At 31.8% G+C, this 20,819-nt stretch overlaps 1 protein-coding gene across 1 annotated transcript; it reads right to left on the reverse strand.

Annotated features, from left to right (window-relative positions):
- Positions 1-143: 143 nt before the first annotated feature.
- LOC130450340 (RING finger protein 44) lies at positions 144-20,445 on the reverse strand. The gene is made up of 9 exons (XM_056788680.1): positions 20,107-20,445; positions 19,863-20,046; positions 19,687-19,811; positions 16,126-16,407; positions 14,505-14,716; positions 14,179-14,445; positions 11,969-12,255; positions 11,601-11,898; positions 144-9,413 (listed from the first exon to the last, which is right to left on the reverse strand). Exons 2-9 carry the CDS (start codon positions 20,036-20,038, stop codon positions 9,351-9,353), a joined length of 1,710 nt encoding a protein of 569 aa, XP_056644658.1. The 5' UTR covers positions 20,039-20,046; positions 20,107-20,445; the 3' UTR covers positions 144-9,350.
- Between the last annotated feature and the right edge of the window lie 374 nt (positions 20,446-20,819).

Genomic DNA, 20,819 nt, shown 5'->3' on the forward strand with positions numbered 1-20,819 from the left:
GAGTGAGTAGGAAAAAAAGAAAACCGTCGAAACGTCGTAGTTTGGAATTTCCGAGCGCGAGATGGCGACGAATCTTCTTCTTCTTCTTCGATTATTTATAAGTCAAAACACGGGTATTTATAAATAAAACAACGAGATTGTGTTTATATTCATTTATATTGACCATTCAACAATACAGATATGTACATTAAAAAGAGAAAAAAATCTTAAAATAAATTAGTCGAAATATACTATATATGCCCATATACTGAATTATATACAAGCATACATACAACTACCACATGGCGACAAGCAAAATCCAAATTTTTTTTCCACTAACGACGTAACACAAAAAAAAACGAGACACTTATTCTACCGGGGCTTTAGTATTAATATCCGAAGAAGTTAATCGCAAAAAACATCGAAAATTCCAAGAATAATCGCCGCTTTCGCGCACAGTATCTTATACGGACTTAATGACGTCATTATATAGTAAATAAAAAGAAATACATAAGATTCGACGTTATCATTGGTGATTCGACCGTTTGTGCGACAAGATATGGCGACGGGATGTCCTTAACCTCACTTTCGATCTAAATTCGCGAATATTGAGGCTCAAGCTTGAGCAGATTGCTGGTGGAAACTCAATTTTTCTCACCTGTTAGAGTGTGACGTCACAAGTTAGAAAAAAATGAGTTTTGGTGTCGATGGAAAGCATCTGTAGTTCACGAGGTGTCATGAAAGTCATAAATAGGAGCAAAGGATTCCAAAAAAAAACTAAAAAAAACGTTCGAAAACACAGAAATTTTCAGAACGTTTCCCGTAGGTTATGGAAAGGAAAAATAGAGGAGATTGGAGTAAAGTTCAAGTTTTATCAAATTTCTCACTAATAAAACGTAATTGAGGGCGAACGAATATCGACAAATGGGGGAGAGTGGAGAAAAGATTTGAAAAAGAACGAGTTTTTACGAAAATGGAGTCACAAAATTTATAAAAATTCAATTTTACTCAAATTTAGTACAAACAAATCGTAATCTGAGATATTTATTGAAAAATGGGGGAGAGTTGAGGAAATAATAGGGTAAAAACTAGTTTTTCATAAGAAAAATTAAAAATTGTTTTACATACTGGATTTTCCATCAGTTTTACCACTTTCAGAACGTACCCCGTAAGTTATGAAAAGGAAAAATAGGGGAGATTGGAGTAAAGTTCAAGTTTTATCAAATTTCTTACTAATAAAACGTAATTGAGGGCGAATATCGACAAATGGGGGAGAGTTGAGAAAAGATTTGAAAAAGAACGAGTTTTTCCAAAAATGGAGTCACAAAATTTATAAAAATTCAATTTTACTCAAATTTAGTACAAACAAATCGTAATCTGAGATATTTATTGAAAAATGGGGGAGAGTTGGGGAAATAATAGGGTAAAAACTAGTTTTTGATTAGAAAAATTAAAAATTGTTTTACATACTGGATTTTCCATCAGTTTTACCACTTTCAGAACGTACCCCGTAAGTTATGAAAAGGAAAAATAGGGGAGATTGGAGTAAAGTTCAAGTTTTATCAAATTTCTTACTAATAAAACGTAATTGAGGGCGAATATCGACAAATGGGGGAGGAATATCGACAAATGGGGGAGAGTGGAGGAAGGATTTGAAAAAGAACGAGTTTTTCCAAAAATGGAGTCACAAAATTTATAAAAATTCAATTTTACTCAAATTTAGTACAAACAAATCGTAATCTGAGATATTTATTGAAAAATGGGGGAGAGTTGAGGAAATATTTGGGTAAAAACTAGTTTTTCATAAGAAAAATTAAAAATTGTTTTACATACTGGGTTTTCCATCAGTTTTACTACTTTCAGAACGTACCCCGTAAGTTATGGAAAGGAAAAATAGGGGAGATTGGAGTAAAGTTCAAGTTTTATCAAATTTCTCACTAATAAAACGTAATTGAGGGCGAATATCGACAAATGGGGGAGAGTGGAGAAAAGATTTGAAAAAGAACGAGTTTTTTCAAAAATGGAGTCACAAAATTTATAAAAATTCATTTTTACTTAAATTTAGTACAAACAAATCGTAATTTGAGACAATTATTGAAAAATGGGGGAGAGTTGAGGAAAAAAATTTTTTCAACAAGACGTCATAAATTCTTATAGTGATTCGATTTTTCAACTTTTTATTGAAAAATTGGGGGAGAGTAGAGGAAATTTTCGAAAAAACAACAAACGACGTAATGAATTTTTCTATAGAATCGATTTTTTTAGTTGATTTAGCAACACTAGTACGTTACTTTGGAAATATATTTAAAAAATAAGGAAAAGTATGGGAAATATTCGAAAAAAAACGAACTTTTCTTGAAACAAAACACAAACGGTTCTAAAAAATAGAATTTTCATCCGATTTAGTAAAAAAAATAACCCGTTAAAGGTGTAAATCGAAAAATAGGGGAGACCGGAGCAAAAAAATATGAACAAAACCGAATTTTTTCAAATAAAAACCACAAATACGATTTTTTTAACAAGTTTATCGAAAATATAGGAAAGAAAAGGCAGGATGCGATGAAAAAATCCTAAAATTTAATTTCAATGTTTGTTGCAATTTTCTTCTTTGATATCGAATACTAAAACCGAAAATTTCAAAATGCTATTGCTGGAAAAGGCATCTTCAAACATATAGAAGGCATTTGAACGCTAGTCGAAATTGGTGTGCTCGTATTATTATTATTATTATTATTATCATTACATTTACGATAAAATTTCAGCGAAAAACTATACACAGAATGTTCAAAAAGTAATAACGACACCGACAAAATTCAATTTTAAATTTTATTTTAACGAAAAACTCTATCTTCGATCCATATATTACGAAATTTAATGTAAATATACGGGGTAGACAATAAAATTTTACATTTTCGTAACCGGTAACCGGATTTTTGACAAAATTCACCGTATTTTCAGTGTAAAGTCAATTTTAGGATCAAAAAACGCGATTTCCTCCAAAATTCCGCGAAATTTTGATAAAAAATCGCCATTTTATTTGAACTTTCGTTAATTTGACATACAAGTCAATTATCGGTCGGATTTTAGACTAAATCGACCGTATTTTCAATGTGAAACCGGCTTTATAATTAAATTCGTCACTGTTAGTCGAAAATACCGCGAAATTTTGATAAAAAACCCGCCATTTTGTAAACGGACATCACAGAACGAAAAGAAACAACATTTTGATCGTAGTTGGCCAACAATATGGCGGAATAATGACCACGTGACTATAGAAATGAATAAATCGAAGTCAAATTTGACATCCACGTCAATTATTTGACGGATTTTTGACTAAATTGACCGTATTTTCAATGTCAAATCACCGTTACTCGGAAATACCGCGACATTTTGATGAAAAACCCTCCATTTTATAAACGGACATCACGGAACGAAAAGAATCAACATTTTGATCGTAGTTGGCCAACAATATGGCGGAATAATGACCACGTGACTATAGAAATGAATAAATCGAAGTCAAATTTGACATCCACGTCAATTATTTGACGGATTTTTGACTAAATTGACCGTATTTTCAATGTCAAATCACCGTTACTCGGAAATACCGCGACATTTTGATGAAAAACCCTCCATTTTATAAACGGACATCACGGAACGAAAAGAATCAACATTTTGATCGTAGTTGGCCAACAATATGGCGGAATAATGACCACGTGACTATAGAAATGAATAAATCGAAGTCAAATTTGACATCCACGTCAATTATTTGACGGATTTTTGACTAAATTGACCGTATTTTCAATGTCAAATCACCGTTACTCGGAAATACCGCGACATTTTGATGAAAAACCCGCCATTTTGTAAACGGACATCACAGAACGAAAAGAAACAACATTTTGATCGTAGTTGGCCAACAATATGGCGGAATATTGACCACGTGACTATAGAAATGAATAAATCGAAGTCAAATTTGACATCCACGTCAATTATTTGTCGGATTTTTGACTAAATTGACCGTATTTTCAATGTCAAATCACCGTTACTCGGAAATACCGCGACATTTTGATGAAAAACCCGCCATTTTGTAAACGGACATCACAGAACGAAAAGAAACAACATTTTGATCGTAGTTGGCCAACAATATGGCGGAATAATGACCACGTGACTATAGAAATGAATAAATCGAAGTCAAATTTGACATCCACGTCAATTATTTGACGGATTTTTGACTAAATTGACCGTATTTTCAATTTCAAAACACCGTTACTCGGAAATACCGCGACATTTTGATGAAAAACCCGCCATTTTGTAAACGGACATAAGTAGACATCACAGAATTTTCATTACGACTTGTCAAACGCGGAAAATCAAAATAAATTTTCATTCAAATACATTGTTTTCCACGAAATGTATGGACTATATTTTCCACGAACTTTACTATTCGCCCCCGTAATAAATCAATATATAATATCGAAAATTTTTTGAAAAAATTTTATCGTGCGCCTAAAGTGAAAAATTTTTTATTTTCATATTTTTTTTTCAACATTTAACGGTTTATTTAACGAGAAAAATCAATTTGAAAAAAAAAACGGTGAATATATATAATAAAACGAAAAAATACATTTTTTTTTATAAACGCAATTCAACGAATAGGAAAAATATTGCCCCTAAAATTCAGCTACAAACATTCAATATTCCAAAAAAACAGTAAAAAACGTCTTAAACATAACGTGAAAAAAAAAAATTAACACGATACCGTTTCTTAGAAAATTTTTAGGGATGAAATATTATTTGTAAGACCCCCGTAGAAGTCGTTAAGCGACAAAAAATTTACACACTAAAAAACATCGAGAGTTTATTCATTTTTTTTGACAACTGTCTAGTAATCTCTTCGTGGTACTTTCAACTTTAATCACATTTTGAAAAATTTTGATAATCATTTGGAAAAAAAATTTCAAAAAAAACTCAAGGAACAAAATCTCCATGGTACGAAGACTGCAGATGCACTAGAAGTATTCCGAATAGTACTGGGAAGCTCGAAAGGAAAAACGTCAGTCGGATTGTTCACAACAGGAACCAAAAAGGGGAAAAATGAGGAAAATCGAGAAAAATTAGTCTCAACATCAAGGTGTCCAAGCAATTGGAAGGTAAACACCTCTAAAACAGCAACCAAGAACTGGAATAGCTTAGAACCAAACACCTTGTAAATCACACGGAATCATTTCTCGATGGTACGAAGACTGGATTGCATATGTGCAACAAGGGCTTGTAGATGATGTCCAACAGCTGCACTAGAAGTACTCCAAAAACTATCGTCGAAAAACGAGGAAAATCTAGAAAATTTCATCTCGATACTAAGCAGCAGAAGCGATTGAAGGTAAACACCATGGCGATGACTCTAAAACAGCAGATAGCGAAGAAACATTTCGAAAAACCTCAAAGGACGATTTTAAATTATTTGCAAAAAAGAAATGGTCGATTTTCGATAATTTCCATAACTTCGAGGAAAAATTGTTCGACTACAAATTTTTTTCAAAATGTAATTAAACCGAATACACAAAAAATTTACCACATTTTTGAACCCGTTATTTTTCTAAGACCGATTAATTATTTCTAAAAAATTCTATTAGAAAGACGACCTTTAAGCAACGTTCACACGCACGCACGCACGCACGCACAATATGTCAAAACGGACGCGTACACACTTTATACGAAAAATATCGAAAAAATTCTATACAGCACAGAGATAAGCAAATCGTGAAATATTTAATAGAAGCATACCAAAAATTAACAAAACAAAACGTAACCTCAAAAAAAAACCCAAATATCCGAAAAATTTCATAAATATATATATACGAGGTACGTTCAATATTTTTTTTTTCTACTAACACTTCGAATAAGTAAACTATATGGGAAAAATTCGATTTTTATTTTTTTCATTATTATTTCGGTTTTATTATCGTTAATTTTCGTTATGCTCTCTATTCTTTAAACATTATTATAATAGATAATATAATAGAGAAAGACGGAATAAGTGAAACACCGCGCATTTATTTATTGAAGGCGGTTAATAAAATGTTGGACCGCTAATCGATACCATAATGGTAATTATCCAAAACGAATTAGATACGGTACCATAAGTTCACAGTTTATGGAAATTTCCTAATCGCGCCGATGCCAAATTGTTAATTCGTACTAATCTAGGGAAAAATGAGACGAAATTATCGAATTCGCGCTGTTGTCACGTCTAAAAAAAAAAAAAAGAAAACGGAGTAGATGTCATTTAATGGTACAAAGAAATTGTCGATATAAGGAAATCGGAAAATTGCGGTGTAGTCAAACGTCGAGTATTTAATTATAATTGCGGCGTTGCCAAACGTAAACTTAACGCAGTAGTGGGTTAACTTGAAAATCGAGGTTTCGAAAAATTGCCTTTAAAAACTGAAAACAATTTAAGGAACTGCGATGTTGCCGAACTTAATTTTTTTCCCTAGATTTGAAAGAACTAGAAGAATCTAAAAAACTGTACGGATACTGCCACGTTGCCGGATGTAGCGTTTCTCACAAAACCTAAAGATATCTACGAGTTATGCAATACAAAAATATTTTGGAAATTGCGACGTTGCCGAATTTTCACCATTTCCTCTAGATCGCCTGAAATTAGAGACAATTTCATGGAAAATGCGACGTTGCCGAATTTTCACCATTTCCCCAGATCGCCAGAAATTGGAGAGAATTTTATAGAAATTGCGACGTTGGCGAATTTTCACCATTTCCCCTAGATCACCAGAAATTGGAGAGAATTTTATAGAAATTGCGACGTTGCCGAATTTTCACCATTTCCCCTAGATCGCCTGAAATTAGAGACAATTTCATGGAAAATGCGACGTTGCCGAATTTTCACCATTTCCCCTAGATCGCCAGAAATTGGAGAGAATTTTATAGAAATTGCGACGTTGCCGAATTTTCACCATTTCCCCAGATCGCCAGAAATTGGAGACAATTTCATAGAAATCGCGACGTTGCCGAATTTTCACCATTTCCCCTAGATCGCCAGAAATTGGAGAGAATTTCATAGAAATTGCGACGTTGCCGAATTTTCACCATTTCCCCTAGATCGCCAGAAATTGGAGAGAATTTTATAGAAATCGCGACGTTGCCGAATTTTCACCATGTCCCAAGAAATTGGAGAGAATTTCATAAAAATTGCGACGTTGGCGAATTTTCACCATTTCCCCAGATCACCAGAAATTGGAGAAAATTTTATAGAAATTGCGACGTTGCCGAATTTTCACCATTTCCCCTAGATCGCCAGAAATTGGAGAGAATTTTATAGAAATTGCGGCGTTGCCGAATTTTCACCATTTCCCCAGATCGCCAGAAATTGGAGACAATTTCATAGAAATCGCGACGTTGCCGAATTTTCACCATGTCCCAAGAAATTGGAGAGAATTTCATAGAAATTGCAACGTTGGCGAATTTTCACCATTTCCTGAGATCACCAGAAATTGGAGAAAATTTTATAGAAATTGCGACGTTGCCGAATTTTCACCATTTCCCCTAGATCGCCAGAAATTGGAGAGAATTTTATAGAAATCGCGACGTTGCCGAATTTTCACCATGTCCCAAGAAATTGGAGAGAATTTCATAGAAATTGCGACGTTGGCGAATTTTCACCATTTCCCCTAGATCGCCAGAAATTGGAGAGAATTTCATAGAAATTGCGACGTTGGCGAATTTTCACCATTTCCCCTAGATCGCCAGAAATTGGAGAGAATTTTATAGAAATCGCGACGTTGCCGAATTTTCACCATGTCCCAAGAAATTGGAGAGAATTTCATAGAAATTGCGACGTTGCCGAATTTTCACCATTTCCCCTAGATCGCCAGAAATTGGAGAGAATTTCATAGAAATTGCGACGTTGCCGAATTTTCACCATTTCCCCTAGATCGCCAGAAATTGGAGAGAATTTCATAGAAATTGCGACGTTGCCGAATTTTCACCATTTCCCCTAGATCGCCAGAAATTGGAGAGAATTTTATAGAAATTGCGACGTTGGCGAATTTTCACCATTTCCCCTAGATCACCAGAAATTGGAGAGAATTTCATAGAAATTGCGACGTTGCCGAATTTTCACCATTTCCCCTAGATCGCCAGAAATTGGAGAGAATTTCATAGAAATTGCGACGTTGCCGAATTTTCACCATGTCCCAAGAAATTGGAGAGAATTTCATAGAAATTGCGACGTTGCCGAATTTTCACCATTTCTTCAGATCGCCAGAAATTGGAGAGAATTTCGTAGAAAATGCGACGTTGCCGAACTTCCATTTTTTAATCCCGGATTTCATGTAAAAGGATAACCGTGTGTATTGTGAAATTGCGACGTTGTCGGACCGGTACCATACCTAAATCGATGTAAAAAATAGTAGTACCCTACATCCACGTTAATTGCGAATGGAAAAAATAGAGAAAAAAAGAAAAACCATTTTCGACGCCTTTCGTTTCGAAATAAAACGAAAAACAAAAAAAAATAATTAAAAAAAAAATTAAATTAAAATTAAAAAAATAATAATTATAATTAATTAGTTCGCATCTCAAAGGGGGGAGGAGGAGGAGGAGGAGGGGTGTCTCGTCGTCGTTTTTGAGCTTTACGTGGTGCGAAAAACGAAAAAAAAAAAATAAAAAAAAATAAATAAAAAATCGAAAGCCCCCCTTTTGTCCTAATATCGATACAATCTGTACATTATTTTGTTTTGAGATCAAATACATCGATTTTTAAACAAAAGAGGATTTTTTTTATTGGAAGAGAAGAAAACAAGCTGCCGGAGTAACAATCACAGGGTAGGTCGAAAATAATGAAAAAAAAAAAAAAATAAAATAAGGAAAATTCGAAGCTGCGAATAAATTTATAAAAACAATAATTTGCGGATCAAATACGAAAATAAAGAAAAAAAAATAATGACGAGTATTATCGAAACGGTAAATAATCATATTTGTTGAATCACCCTGTAAAGTGAAGGACGGAATTTAAACTCCTTAATTAAAATAAACGAAAAAAAAAAAAACAATAAAGAAAATCACGTTGAAAATCGAACGACGAGACACCCCGATATATTGCTGCATCCTTAAAATTAACAATTATTATTAATTAATTAATTATTATTAATTATTATTATTAATAGAAAATAACATGACATTTAATCTATGATTACTGGCAACTAATGGCACCCGACACAAAAATTACTCTTAAAGCGTTGCAATTGGTGATATTTCGAATATTAATTTTTATTTTTGTTATTATTTTTTTTTTTTAATTTTTGGAAAATATATAGAAGTGGGGGTAATTTGTGTGATAAAGGCGAAAAAACACTCTATTCACTATTTGTGAAATAATCCGAAGCGTCACCTCTGCAAATTGGACAGGTTCTGTTCGACTGGAACAAAAAATAAAATTAAAATAATTTTTTTTTTTTTTTCGAAACCAAATCAATTATTTTTGTAATTTTTCCGTATAGAAATTATCTAAAAATATATAAAAAACTTTTTCTGCATTTAATTATTTTTTATATATTTTCACAATATTTAAATTATTAATTGAAAAATATTTTTTTTTTATTAATTATTATTGGATGAATTTTTTTTATTAAGATTTGCTTTTGTTCACTATTTCGCTATTTCGATAAAATAACTGATCAAAATTTCGAAAAAATCTTTGTATTTTTTAAAATAAATATATATTGAAATTAATAATAATTTTGGAATTTCGAAAAACAGTTTTTTTCCTATAAGTAAAGTCAGAAGGAAATTAATTGACAAAAAAAGTTAAATTTGAAATTTTCTATTTTCAAAGTTCAATTTAGGCTCAAATATGTTTTTTTTTCTCGCAACATTTTCCTCTTTTTTTCGATTTAAATCAGTCAAAAAATACTTTTCCTTGGGTCAGTGTCTAAAAAGTCATTTTTTGTAATTAAATTTATCCAAAAATCGACTTTTCCGACTTAAATATGATTTTTCTCAATTTAGTTAGTCCATAATGTCAATTAGATTTAAAAATAAAAACATTTTTTTAATGGAATTTTCCGAAAAATCATCATTTTTTGAGAAAAAGTGTGGTCACAAATTAAAAAATTAAAAACTGGAATTTCCGTATTCAGCTTCAATCAAAAAATGTTTCCTGCGGTTAATTTGACTGAAAATAAGTTTAATTTGGTCCAAAAAGTCAAAAAATTGTGTTTTTCGATTCAATTTTGTTAAAAAAAATTTTTTTTTTCGGTTAAATTTGCTGATAATGAGTTTAATCTTGTCAAAAATTGACTATTCTGATATTAATTTGATGAAAATTTTTTTTAATAGAATTTTATCAAAAAATTGCGTATTTTTGAAAAAAATTTTCAAAAATTAAATTTTCTCGATAGAAATCCGTTTTTTTGTATCAATTTATTGACTTAATTTTCTCATTTCTTAATAACATTTCAAACTGAAAATAAAAAATCGAAATTTGAAATTCATGTACGGGGTTCGTCAAAAAAAAATCCTACTTCTCAAAAACTAAAAGTCAAAAATTGAATTTTTTGACTTGTATTTTATCGAAAAGCAATTTTCTTAAGTCAGTTTCGTTAAAAAACGTTTGATGCGGTTACTTTAACCAAAAAAAATCTTTTTGATGCTATTTTGGTCAAAAATATTGTTTTCTCAGTCAAAATTAATCAAAAATCGTTAATTTTGAAAAACAAAATGTCAAAAATTGTGGTTTTCGATTCAATTTTCATTTAAAAAAAATGTTTTTTTCGGTTAAATTTACTAAAAATGATTTAAATCTTTTCAAAAATTGACTATTCTGATCAAAAAAATTGGTTTTTTGATCAAAAATGACCTTTTTTAAAAAAATTAATCAAAAATCAAATTTTTTCTTCAGAAATTCCATTTTTTGTATCAATTTATCGACTCAATTTTCTCATTTCTTAATAACATTTCAAACTGAAAATAAAAAATCGAAATTTGAAATTCATGTACGGGGTTCGTCAAAAAAAAATCCTACTTCTCAAAAACTAAAAGTCAAAAATTGGATTTTTTGACTTGTATTTTATCGAAAAGCAATTTTCTTAAGTCAGTTTCGTTCAAAAATGTTTCATGCGGTTACTTTAATCAAAAAAAGTCTTTTTGATGCTATTTTGGTCAAAAATATTGTTTTCTCAGTCAAAATTAATCAAAAATCGTTAATTTTGAAAAACAAAATGTCAAAAATTGTGGTTTTCGATTCAATTTTCATTTAAAAAAAATGTTTTTTTCGGTTAAATTTACTAAAAATGATTTAAATCTTTTCAAAAATTGACTATTCTGATCAAAAAAATTGGTTTTTTGATCAAAAATGGCCTTTTTTGAAAAAATTAATCAAAAATCAAATTTTTTTCGTTAGAAATTCCTTTTTTTCTGTATCAATTTTCTCATTTCTTAATAACATTTCAAACTGAAAATAAAAAAATGGAAATTTGAAATTCACGTATGTACGGGGTTCGTCAAAAAAGTATCGTACATCTCAAAAACTTCATATAGGTACGGAAAATCGTTATAAAAATAATTTTTTTGTAAACGTAAAATTATTAGTAGTCCACGTTACTCACCCTCAACCACTTATCGATACATTTGGCGTGGAATTCGTGCGAGCACGGCAACACCCTGAGTATTTGTCGAGCTTCGAAATCGCACATGCAGACGACGCACGACGTCTGATCCCCTTCGTGCGTCTCGGCGTCGTATTTGTAACTGACCAATTGTTCGATTTCGAGTTTACTCAACCCCCGGGGAATCACCTCCCCCAATTGTTCCGCCAAATTCAAAAGGGCTTCGTAATTTTCGGTTTCGGTGGTATCCGAACTGCTCTGGCTGAACGGCGACATCGGGGAATTCGAAAACATTGTACTGAAAATAATCGAAAAAAATAAAAAAAAAAAAAAAATAGAAAAAAATCGATTTTCGAATCGATACTTACAAGAAATGTAACAAGAAACCCGCCGGGGCGGCTATCAAAGGCGGACTGTGATGCCAGCGTGTCCTAGGAGGCGGTAGACGAGCGTTCCTGTGCTGACGCGAACGAGCGGCGTGTAACAGGTCGAGAGGAGTAGCTCCTCGCGTTTCCGTAGATAGGAATAGAGAAGCGGGCGAAGACATTTGTATGGGCGGTACGTGTAAAGAGGATGCTCCGTGTATGGCGGAATGGGTGTGAGCGTGGTGATGATGATGGTCGTTGAGTAGATCCAATTCGAATGTGTCGGGTCTCTGTTACAACACGTTCCGTATCAAAATACGTATTGAAAATTTACGAAACATTTTTTTTTATATATTTCTGATCCCAATAAGTCAAAAAACTGGTTTCTCAGTCTAATTTGATCAAAAATCGATTTTTCTGACCCCAGTTTAATCAAAAATCGCTTTTTCTGATCTCAATTATATCAAAAAACTGTTTTCTCAGTCAAATTTGATCAAAAATCGATTTTTCTGACCCCAGTTTAATCAAAAATCGCTTTTTCTGATCTCAATTATGTCAAAAAACTGTTTTCTCAGTCAAATTTGATCAAAAATCGATTTTTCTGACCCCAGTTTAATCAAAAATCGCTTTTTCTGATCTCAATTATGTCAAAAAACTGTTTTCTCAGTCTAATTTGATCAAAAATCGATTTTTCTGACCCCAGTTTAATCAAAAATCGCTTTTTCTGATCTCAATTATGTCAAAAAACTGTTTTCTCAGTCAAATTTGATCAAAAATCGATTTTTCTGACCCCAGTTTAATCAAAAATCGCTTTTTCTGATCCCAATTAAGTCAAAAAACTGTTTTCTCAGTCTAATTTGATCAAAAATCGATTTTTCTGACCCCAGTTTAATCAAAAATCGCTTTTTCTGATCCCAATTAAGTCAAAAAACTGTTTTCTCAGTCTAATTTGATCAAAAATCGATTTTTCTGACCCCAGTTTAATCAAAAATCGCTTTTTCTGATCCCAATTAAGTCAAAAAACTGTTTTCTCAGTCTAATTTGATCAAAAATCGATTTTTCTGACCCCAGTTTAATCAAAAATCGCTTTTTCTGATCTCAATTATATCAAAAAACTGTTTTCTCAGTCTAATTTGATCAAAAATCGATTTTCTGAACTCAGTTTCGTCAAAAAATGTTCAAATTTATCAAAAAAGGGGCTCCTCTGATCCCAATTAAGTCAAAAAACTGTTTTCTCAGTCTAATTTGATCAAAAATCGATTTTTCTGACCCCAGTTTAATCAAAAATCGCTTTTTCTGATCCCAATTAAGTCAAAAAACTGTTTTCTCAGTCTAATTTGATCAAAAATCGCTTTTTCTGATCTCAATTATGTCAAAAAACTGTTTTCTCAGTCTAATTTAATCAAAAATCGACTTTTCTGAGAAAAATCTTGTAAAAAATTGACTTTATTGACTAGCGTTTTATCAAAAATCAATTTTCTGAACTCAGTTTCGTCAAAAAATGTTCAAATTTATCAAAAAAGCGGCTTTTCTGATCCCAATTATGCTAAAAAAATTGTTTTTTCAGTATAATTTAATCAAAAATCGACTTTTCTGAGAAAAATCTATTCAAAAATTGACTTTTCTGAACTCAATTTAGTTTAAAAATGTTTAACGCCGTCAATTATATCAAAAATGACTAAAAAAAAATCCCTAAATGAATTTTTCGAAAATCACCTTAAATCCAAAAACAACAAATTTTCAAAAAACTTCTTTCACCCCAATACAAAAACAAAAATTCGTAAATGAAATTTTCAAAAACCTTTCCCAATCACTCATCAATTTAAATAAATAAAATAATAATAATAATAATAATAATAATAAAATTAATCACGATTATCCCAATTAAACTTTTTCCCATTTCTTTTTCAACTCAAATCCAAAAGCCAAAAAATTTCAACCGGAAATTTCAAAAAAACTCATTTTCAAATCTCATTTTATTCGATATAAAAATATTTTTCTTTTCAATTTTTTTTCGAACTACACGCAAAATTTCGACTATTGACATTCCCAATTTTTTCTACAACCCCCCCATTTCTATTCGAATTAAAAAAAATATTTACCCATTACCGTTCGGCCAATACCGATAAAAAAATTATTCAAAATAGATTTCCCATAAAAAAAATTTCCTCCTCGATCAAATCCCCCAGGGGTGGTAAACGATCGAAACTCACCTGCGGAGATATACGCTGATGGGGGTAATGTTGAGTCGGCATCGGCACGGCACTAGGTGCCGGTGGACCGAAAGTGGCGAAAGTCTGATGGGGGATGCAACCGGGCGGAAACTGTTGCGGTACTAGAGGCGGTACGGCGGCGTATACGTTATGTAAATGGCAATTGTGCATGTGAGGCGGCGCGCTCGGCGGTACGGTGCACAGAGAAACGTGCGGAGACGTGTAACTCCAAACCGTTTCGTGATTCACCGGAATCGTTACCGGTACCTATCGAATACAATAAAAAAACACCGTCCATCTCTAATTCAATCAAGTTTTATATTTACCTGCATCGGCGGATGGGACGTGGATGGGGGGTGTTGTCTCGGTGAACGTCGTGGGGGCGACGGGGGTTGCACGTTCAAATCTACGTGGTGACTAGATCGGGATAAACGTCTGCGTTTGCACGAAGGACTCTCGCTTTTTATGTATTCGTCGCTGGACTGTCTGTAAAACGACGGCGAGTGTTGTTGGAAGTGTACGGGACTCACGCGCATATCTGCAAAACAAAATCAAACTTTTTTTGTATAACCCTCGTAATCGTATCGTTCCCAAAAGGTCCAAAAATCGTCTTATTATAATAAAAATGATATCGGTGTAAAAATGAGGATGTGAAATAAATTTTTCGTCACTAATAGAGATGGGAAATAACGTAACAAAGTTTATTGCGTAACGAAATTATTTATTAACAAAAAAAAAAAAAAAAAAACGTTTCAAACTTTGTTTTTAGTTTTTTCTTTTCATAAAAAAAGATATTCCGTAAAATTTTCAAAAAAAATAAAATGTAGGTTATTGAAATGACATCTGATTCATTAATTTATGACAATAAACAACAACGCCATCTCTACTTTCAACCACAAACTTCAATTCTCCAATTAAATAGGTCAAATAACGTTATTTCATCTATAGAGATGGGAACTTACATTTACATACCAATTTAAAAATAACCGTTTACAAATTTAAATATTTACAAATTTTGAAAAAAAAAATATACAAGAGAATTAATCGCATTAATCATATACTAGTTTCGGCTTTTTGTGGCGTTCCCAATTAGATATTTATATAATTTTTAAATGAGGTTAAATAACAACTGAATTTTGTTACTTTTTGTACCACCCCCGTAATTAAACTTGTGTGATTTATAATATCGTGATCCCCCCGTTTTTGGCTCTAAAAAATTTAAAAATCAACCGATTTTAATATATTATATAATGTCAGTAATAGAGATGGGAACTTGCGTTATTTCCAATTTGGAAATAACGGTTTTCAAAAAAAATTTTTTAAACAAAAAAACTACGGGTGAATTAATTGCATTGATTATATACTAGTTTCGGTCTTTATGGGAGTCCTCAATATAGTACAAATGATTTTTTTACGAGGTATAGTGAAAAATGAATTTGGTTATTTTATTTTTGTTCGACCCTCGTAGTAAAACTTGGATAATTTGACACTATCACGATTCATATGTTTTTGGTTTTAAAAAAATCGGAAAATCGACTTGTTTCGATATATACAATGTCAATAATAGAGATGGTAATTAGACTCGAACCATAAGTTACAAAATAACAGTTTTTAAAATCAAATATTCGCTTATTTCCAAAAACAACTATGAGATAATCGATTATATACGTTATATACCAATTTCGACCTTTTTGGGCGTTCTCAATATAACACAAATAATTTTTTTACGAGGTATAGTGAAAAATGAATTTGGTTATTTTATTTTTGTTCGACCCTCGTAGTAAAACTTGGATAATTCGATACTATCTCGATTCTTTCGTTTTTGGCTTTAAAAAATCGGAAAATCGACTTGTTTCGATATATACAATGTCATTAATAGAGATGGGAATTAGACTCGAACCATAAACAGTTACAAAATAACAGTTTTTAAAGGTAAAAGACACATACCGATACCGTGTCTCCTTCTCCCATGCGAAAAATCCATCATGGCTCTCTGATGGATTTGCATTCCTTCAGCTGGTGGGGAATTCATATTCATCATGCTGTTACCGTTATCGCAAATGTTGATATGCAACGGCGGTGAAATGTGCCGCCTATCCACTAAACTCGGAATATGTCGACGATCTCCATTGTTGGATACTGCAACTCCTGCGTTCGGATGGAAATTTTGGGTACCGCCGTTACCGCCGTGACCGATCGGCATCGAAACCACGCGAAGAGTTTGATGACCTAATGATTAAATTTTCGTTCTGATTACGTTCACCATTAAAAATGTCAAAATTAACATATTCACATCCATATATGCCATATCTCGAAACTTAAGCAACAACCCTCGTATATATTTATTCCTAATATGGGTACATACGTTCCACAAACCGTTATTACGGGTGAAAAAATAAATTTAGGATAACAATTTACCTACCGGGTATATTAAAACGTGTATTTCATATTCAAACATATATTTTATTATTTTAACATCGAATATCAATAAAATTCGTTATCAAAATTTTATTATTACTATTTACTGCATACCTATGCGATTTTTTAAATATAAACAATCCACAGTTGGTATGTTTGTAATCAATATTATTTACCATACGTGTTTGACTATGATAAAAAAAACAATCCAACACTTTTGAATAGTTATACAGACGAAAGAATAATTATACAAAATTTTTTAAATGAATTAATCAATAATTCAATAAAAAGTTAGGTTATGTATTTAAATTGTTGTCCCTGTATTGGAAACTCTAGACACGCCCATGTGTCTTTTTCTATCCTCCCCTATCAAGAAATTAATGGCGCCCGCGCTTGCGCGCGCCGTCATTCTATCCTGTAATTTAACCTCGCGAATGTAAACACCTTCACACATGTATTCGTAACGGAAGAATATATTGTATAAATACTCAACATCTCTATCTACAATTTCATTATTTATATCTATAAATGTTATTTCTTTCGTAAAACTTTTATAGTTTGAATATAATGTCCTAATAGTGAATTTGAATCATTTGAACTGATCATTGTTTCGCGCGCTTCTCTCATTAGAGCCGCCATTAATTTCTTAGCTCGAGGCCAACCAATCACGACCACGAGCGTCCAAACTTTCTCATACGTCAATTTTTTATTGAATCAGGATTAATCATCTTTTAGAAAACGTTTAGGTAAACATATAAATCACATTTCTAAATAATTTAAAGCGGATTTTAAATATTACTTTCATTAATATATTTTCACGAAATCAACTAAAAATGTAAAGAAAAAGTGAAATATTTTCAATTACCTCTAATTGTCATCTATATCAACGGAATAAAAAGTGAGGTTATGTACAAAGTGATTTGTTATTGTTGTTATTTGTTTCCACGAGAATCTGATCAAAATTTGATGACCAAACTGGAGAGATTAATTATTCGGATCACATAACCAACAAGATTGAAAATTATTTATCAAAAATTTAACTAAATTTATCAATAAAAATGACCAATAATTATTGTTAATGATGCTAGGTGTATTTAAATCACTTTCATGTTGTTTTTGTACATTTTGGAACATGTTTGAACTGTTTTTTCGCCACGTCGACTTTGTGCAATATTTGTAAAGACTTGTGATATTCACAGGTATGTTTAAAGTTCATTGACCTCTATATAAACAAGATTTTTTGCTGTTTATGGCTGTGGATCTCACTAAAATCTGTTAGAAACGAAATAGAAGTCAAAGCAATGGGTTTTTCGAGGTAAATCAGTACCAAGGTAGGTTTGTCTACCATATGTATAGTTTTTGGGGATGCAGGTGGTACTACCAGTTCATTGATAGGATTTGAAATTGAAAAAACATATATGGATATGAAAAAAAACGTCATAGAAAGATTATGGACACCATGGAGCCATATAAAAATGCTTTCCACAAAATTGGTGCCCAATTTGAAGACAATTATCATCACGTACCGTCCACAGGTGTTTTTAATACTCATTAACCGTAATATCAACAAGATTTCTGCTTTTTTTTAACCGGGAATCCACCAAAATCCATTAGAAACGAATTAGAAGTCAAAACAGTGGGTTTGCACAAAAATAAAGCCGTAGCCTCCATTATTAGGGGTAGTATAAGAAGGAAATAACCACATTTCAGCATAAAAACCCTTCATAGAGATATTACGGAAGTCGTAGAGCCATTTGGAAAAGTTTTCTACAAGATGGATACTATATTTGATCACAAAAACCATCATGAGCTATTCACAGGTGTTTTTGATGATAATTAACCTCAATATCAATGATTTCTTCAGTTTTTTTATCAATTGTGGATCCAATAAAGTCCACTAGAGACTAAACAGTAGTAAAAACAATGGTTTTATTGAGATAAATCAGTACCAAGGTGTGTTTATTAAGCAATAGAGCTATAGTTCTCATTTTTTGGGTTGCATATGATATTATAAGATAAATGAGACTTAGACAACCATATCTAGTCCAAAAAAATATTTGTAGTACCAGGATAATGGAAAAAATCTACCGAATGAATCCCTAAACTGCCCTATATCTCGAATTTTAGCCCCCATTGACTATTTCTTGTTTTTAAATTCACGATTATATGCAAAAAATAAGGTTTTGAATCTATTAGATCACAACTATTCAAGGTACCACACATTCTGAAGGCTACGAAGCTAAACAAAATTCCCGAGGTCATTAAATTGTTTTCAAAACAAAAAAAAAAAGAGAAATATGCGGAATTATTCCATATTATATGCAAAAAATACGGTTTTGAATCTATTAGATCACAACTATTCAATGTACCACACATTCTGAAGGCTACGGAGCTAAACAAAGTTCCTGAAGTCATTACATTGTTTTCAAAACAAAAAAAAAAGAGAAATACACAGAATTATTCCATATTATATGCAAAAAATACGATTTTGAATCTATTAGATCACAACCGTTCAACGTACTACACATTCTGAAGGCTACAGAGCTAAACAAAGTTCCCGAAGTCATTAAATTGTTTTCAAAAAAACAAAAAGAGAAATACACGAAATTATTCCATATTATATGCAAAAAATACGATTTTGAATCTATTAGATCACAACCGTTCAACGTACTACACGTTCTGAAGGCTACGGAGCTAAACAAAGTTCCCGAGGTCATTAAATTGTTTTCAAAACAAAAAAAAAGAGAAATACACAGAATTATTCCATATTATATGCAAAAAATACGATTTTGAATCTATTAGATCACAACCGTTCAACGTACTACACATTCTGAAGGCTACGGAGCTAAACAAAGTTCCCGAGGTCATTAAATTGTTTTCAAAACAAAAAAAAAGAGAAATACACAGAATTATTCCATATTATATGCAAAAAATACGATTTTGAATCTATTAGATCACAACCGTTCAACGTACTACACGTTCTGAAGGCTACGGAGCTAAACAAAGTTCCCGAGGTCATTAAATTGTTTTCAAAACAAAAAAAAAATGAGAAATGCACGAAATTATCTGCAAATACGATTTCAAACTCACCTGAGGCTTCGTTGTTGTAATGAGTATGGTTGTTTCTGGCCCCGGGACTCAGCTGAGGATTCTTTGGGTAACTGTGCAAATGATTGGGTTCTTTCGGACTACCATTAGGAGCAACTAGACATTCACTAAAACACAATATAATAAAAAAAAACATCGAAAAAACTACGTTTTCTCACCGTCTATTGAAATTAGTTTCGTATTCTCTATTATATTCTTTAGGGTATCTGCTTGGCCATTTTTGGTGATTATGGGGATGATTTATTGGATGATTAGATCGATTTGGTAAATTATTGTTGTGCCTGTTAAAATTAGAGGAGTTTCTGCGATGTGGGTTGTGGTTATTGGAATTCATTATCTCGCCTAAAAAGCAAACACAGGCTAATAATAACCACAAGCCACTACCCAAATATTTATACTCACACTTTTACAAACCGATATTACTCAGAATAAGTGAATAATAATGTAATTATTCAACGAGAGCGATATCACCATTCGATCGCTAATTATTAAGCAAGAGGGGAAACAGTCATTTCACTATTGTGTATCATGCTATTGATCCGTGGGTATTTCACTATTTTTTTATAAGAAATACAAGCAATACTTATTTTATATTATTGCCAATAGTTCCCGAGTCGAGAAAAACACTAGAAAATACACAATTTTTAGAATAAAACCGAAAAAATAGAGACGTAGGGCACCACTATTTTTTCTTTTTATTTATCTTGTGCTTATCTTCTCATTGTTGCCAACACAACTATTGTCTTTTGTCGATTCCTAAACGCCACGCCCGCCAAATTCAAAATATAATTATCAACTCGTAAATATTTTATCTACAAACTTATTGTTATCTATAATATAACTAATAATAACATTTACATTACATCATTAATATATTATTTAAAAAGATATACATATATATATTCATGTAATAAGAAAACATTCTAGTTTATATAAAATAAATATATTATACACGTGGCAACGCTGTGCGCTTTAGTTTACTTCCAATAGAACGCTTCCGTATCTGTATTCATATACGTCTATCTTTCTCTGTTTCATTATTACAACGGTTTTCCTACTTTAATTAAATAAAATATAAATGATCGGAAATTAGTACATTATTTACATTACAGAAT

Source organism: Diorhabda sublineata, chromosome 11 (assembly GCF_026230105.1).
Source record: "Diorhabda sublineata isolate icDioSubl1.1 chromosome 11, icDioSubl1.1, whole genome shotgun sequence".
Classification (NCBI taxonomy): domain Eukaryota; kingdom Metazoa; phylum Arthropoda; class Insecta; order Coleoptera; family Chrysomelidae; genus Diorhabda; species Diorhabda sublineata.

What these genes read in the sequence shown, in the direction of transcription:
- LOC130450340 (XM_056788680.1), bottom strand. Translation starts at nt 20,038, where the DNA reads ATGAATTCCAATAACCACAACCCACATCGCAGAAACTCCTCTAATTTT. An exon ending in GAAACTAATTTCAATAGACG is followed by an intron (nt 19,812 to 19,862) that starts GTGAGAAAACGT and finishes ATTGTGTTTTAG; the next exon opens with TGAATGTCTAGTTGCTCCTA. An exon ending in GTATCGATAAGTGGTTGAGG is followed by an intron (nt 9,414 to 11,600) that starts GTGAGTAACGTG and finishes TTTTTGTTCCAG; the next exon opens with TCGAACAGAACCTGTCCAAT.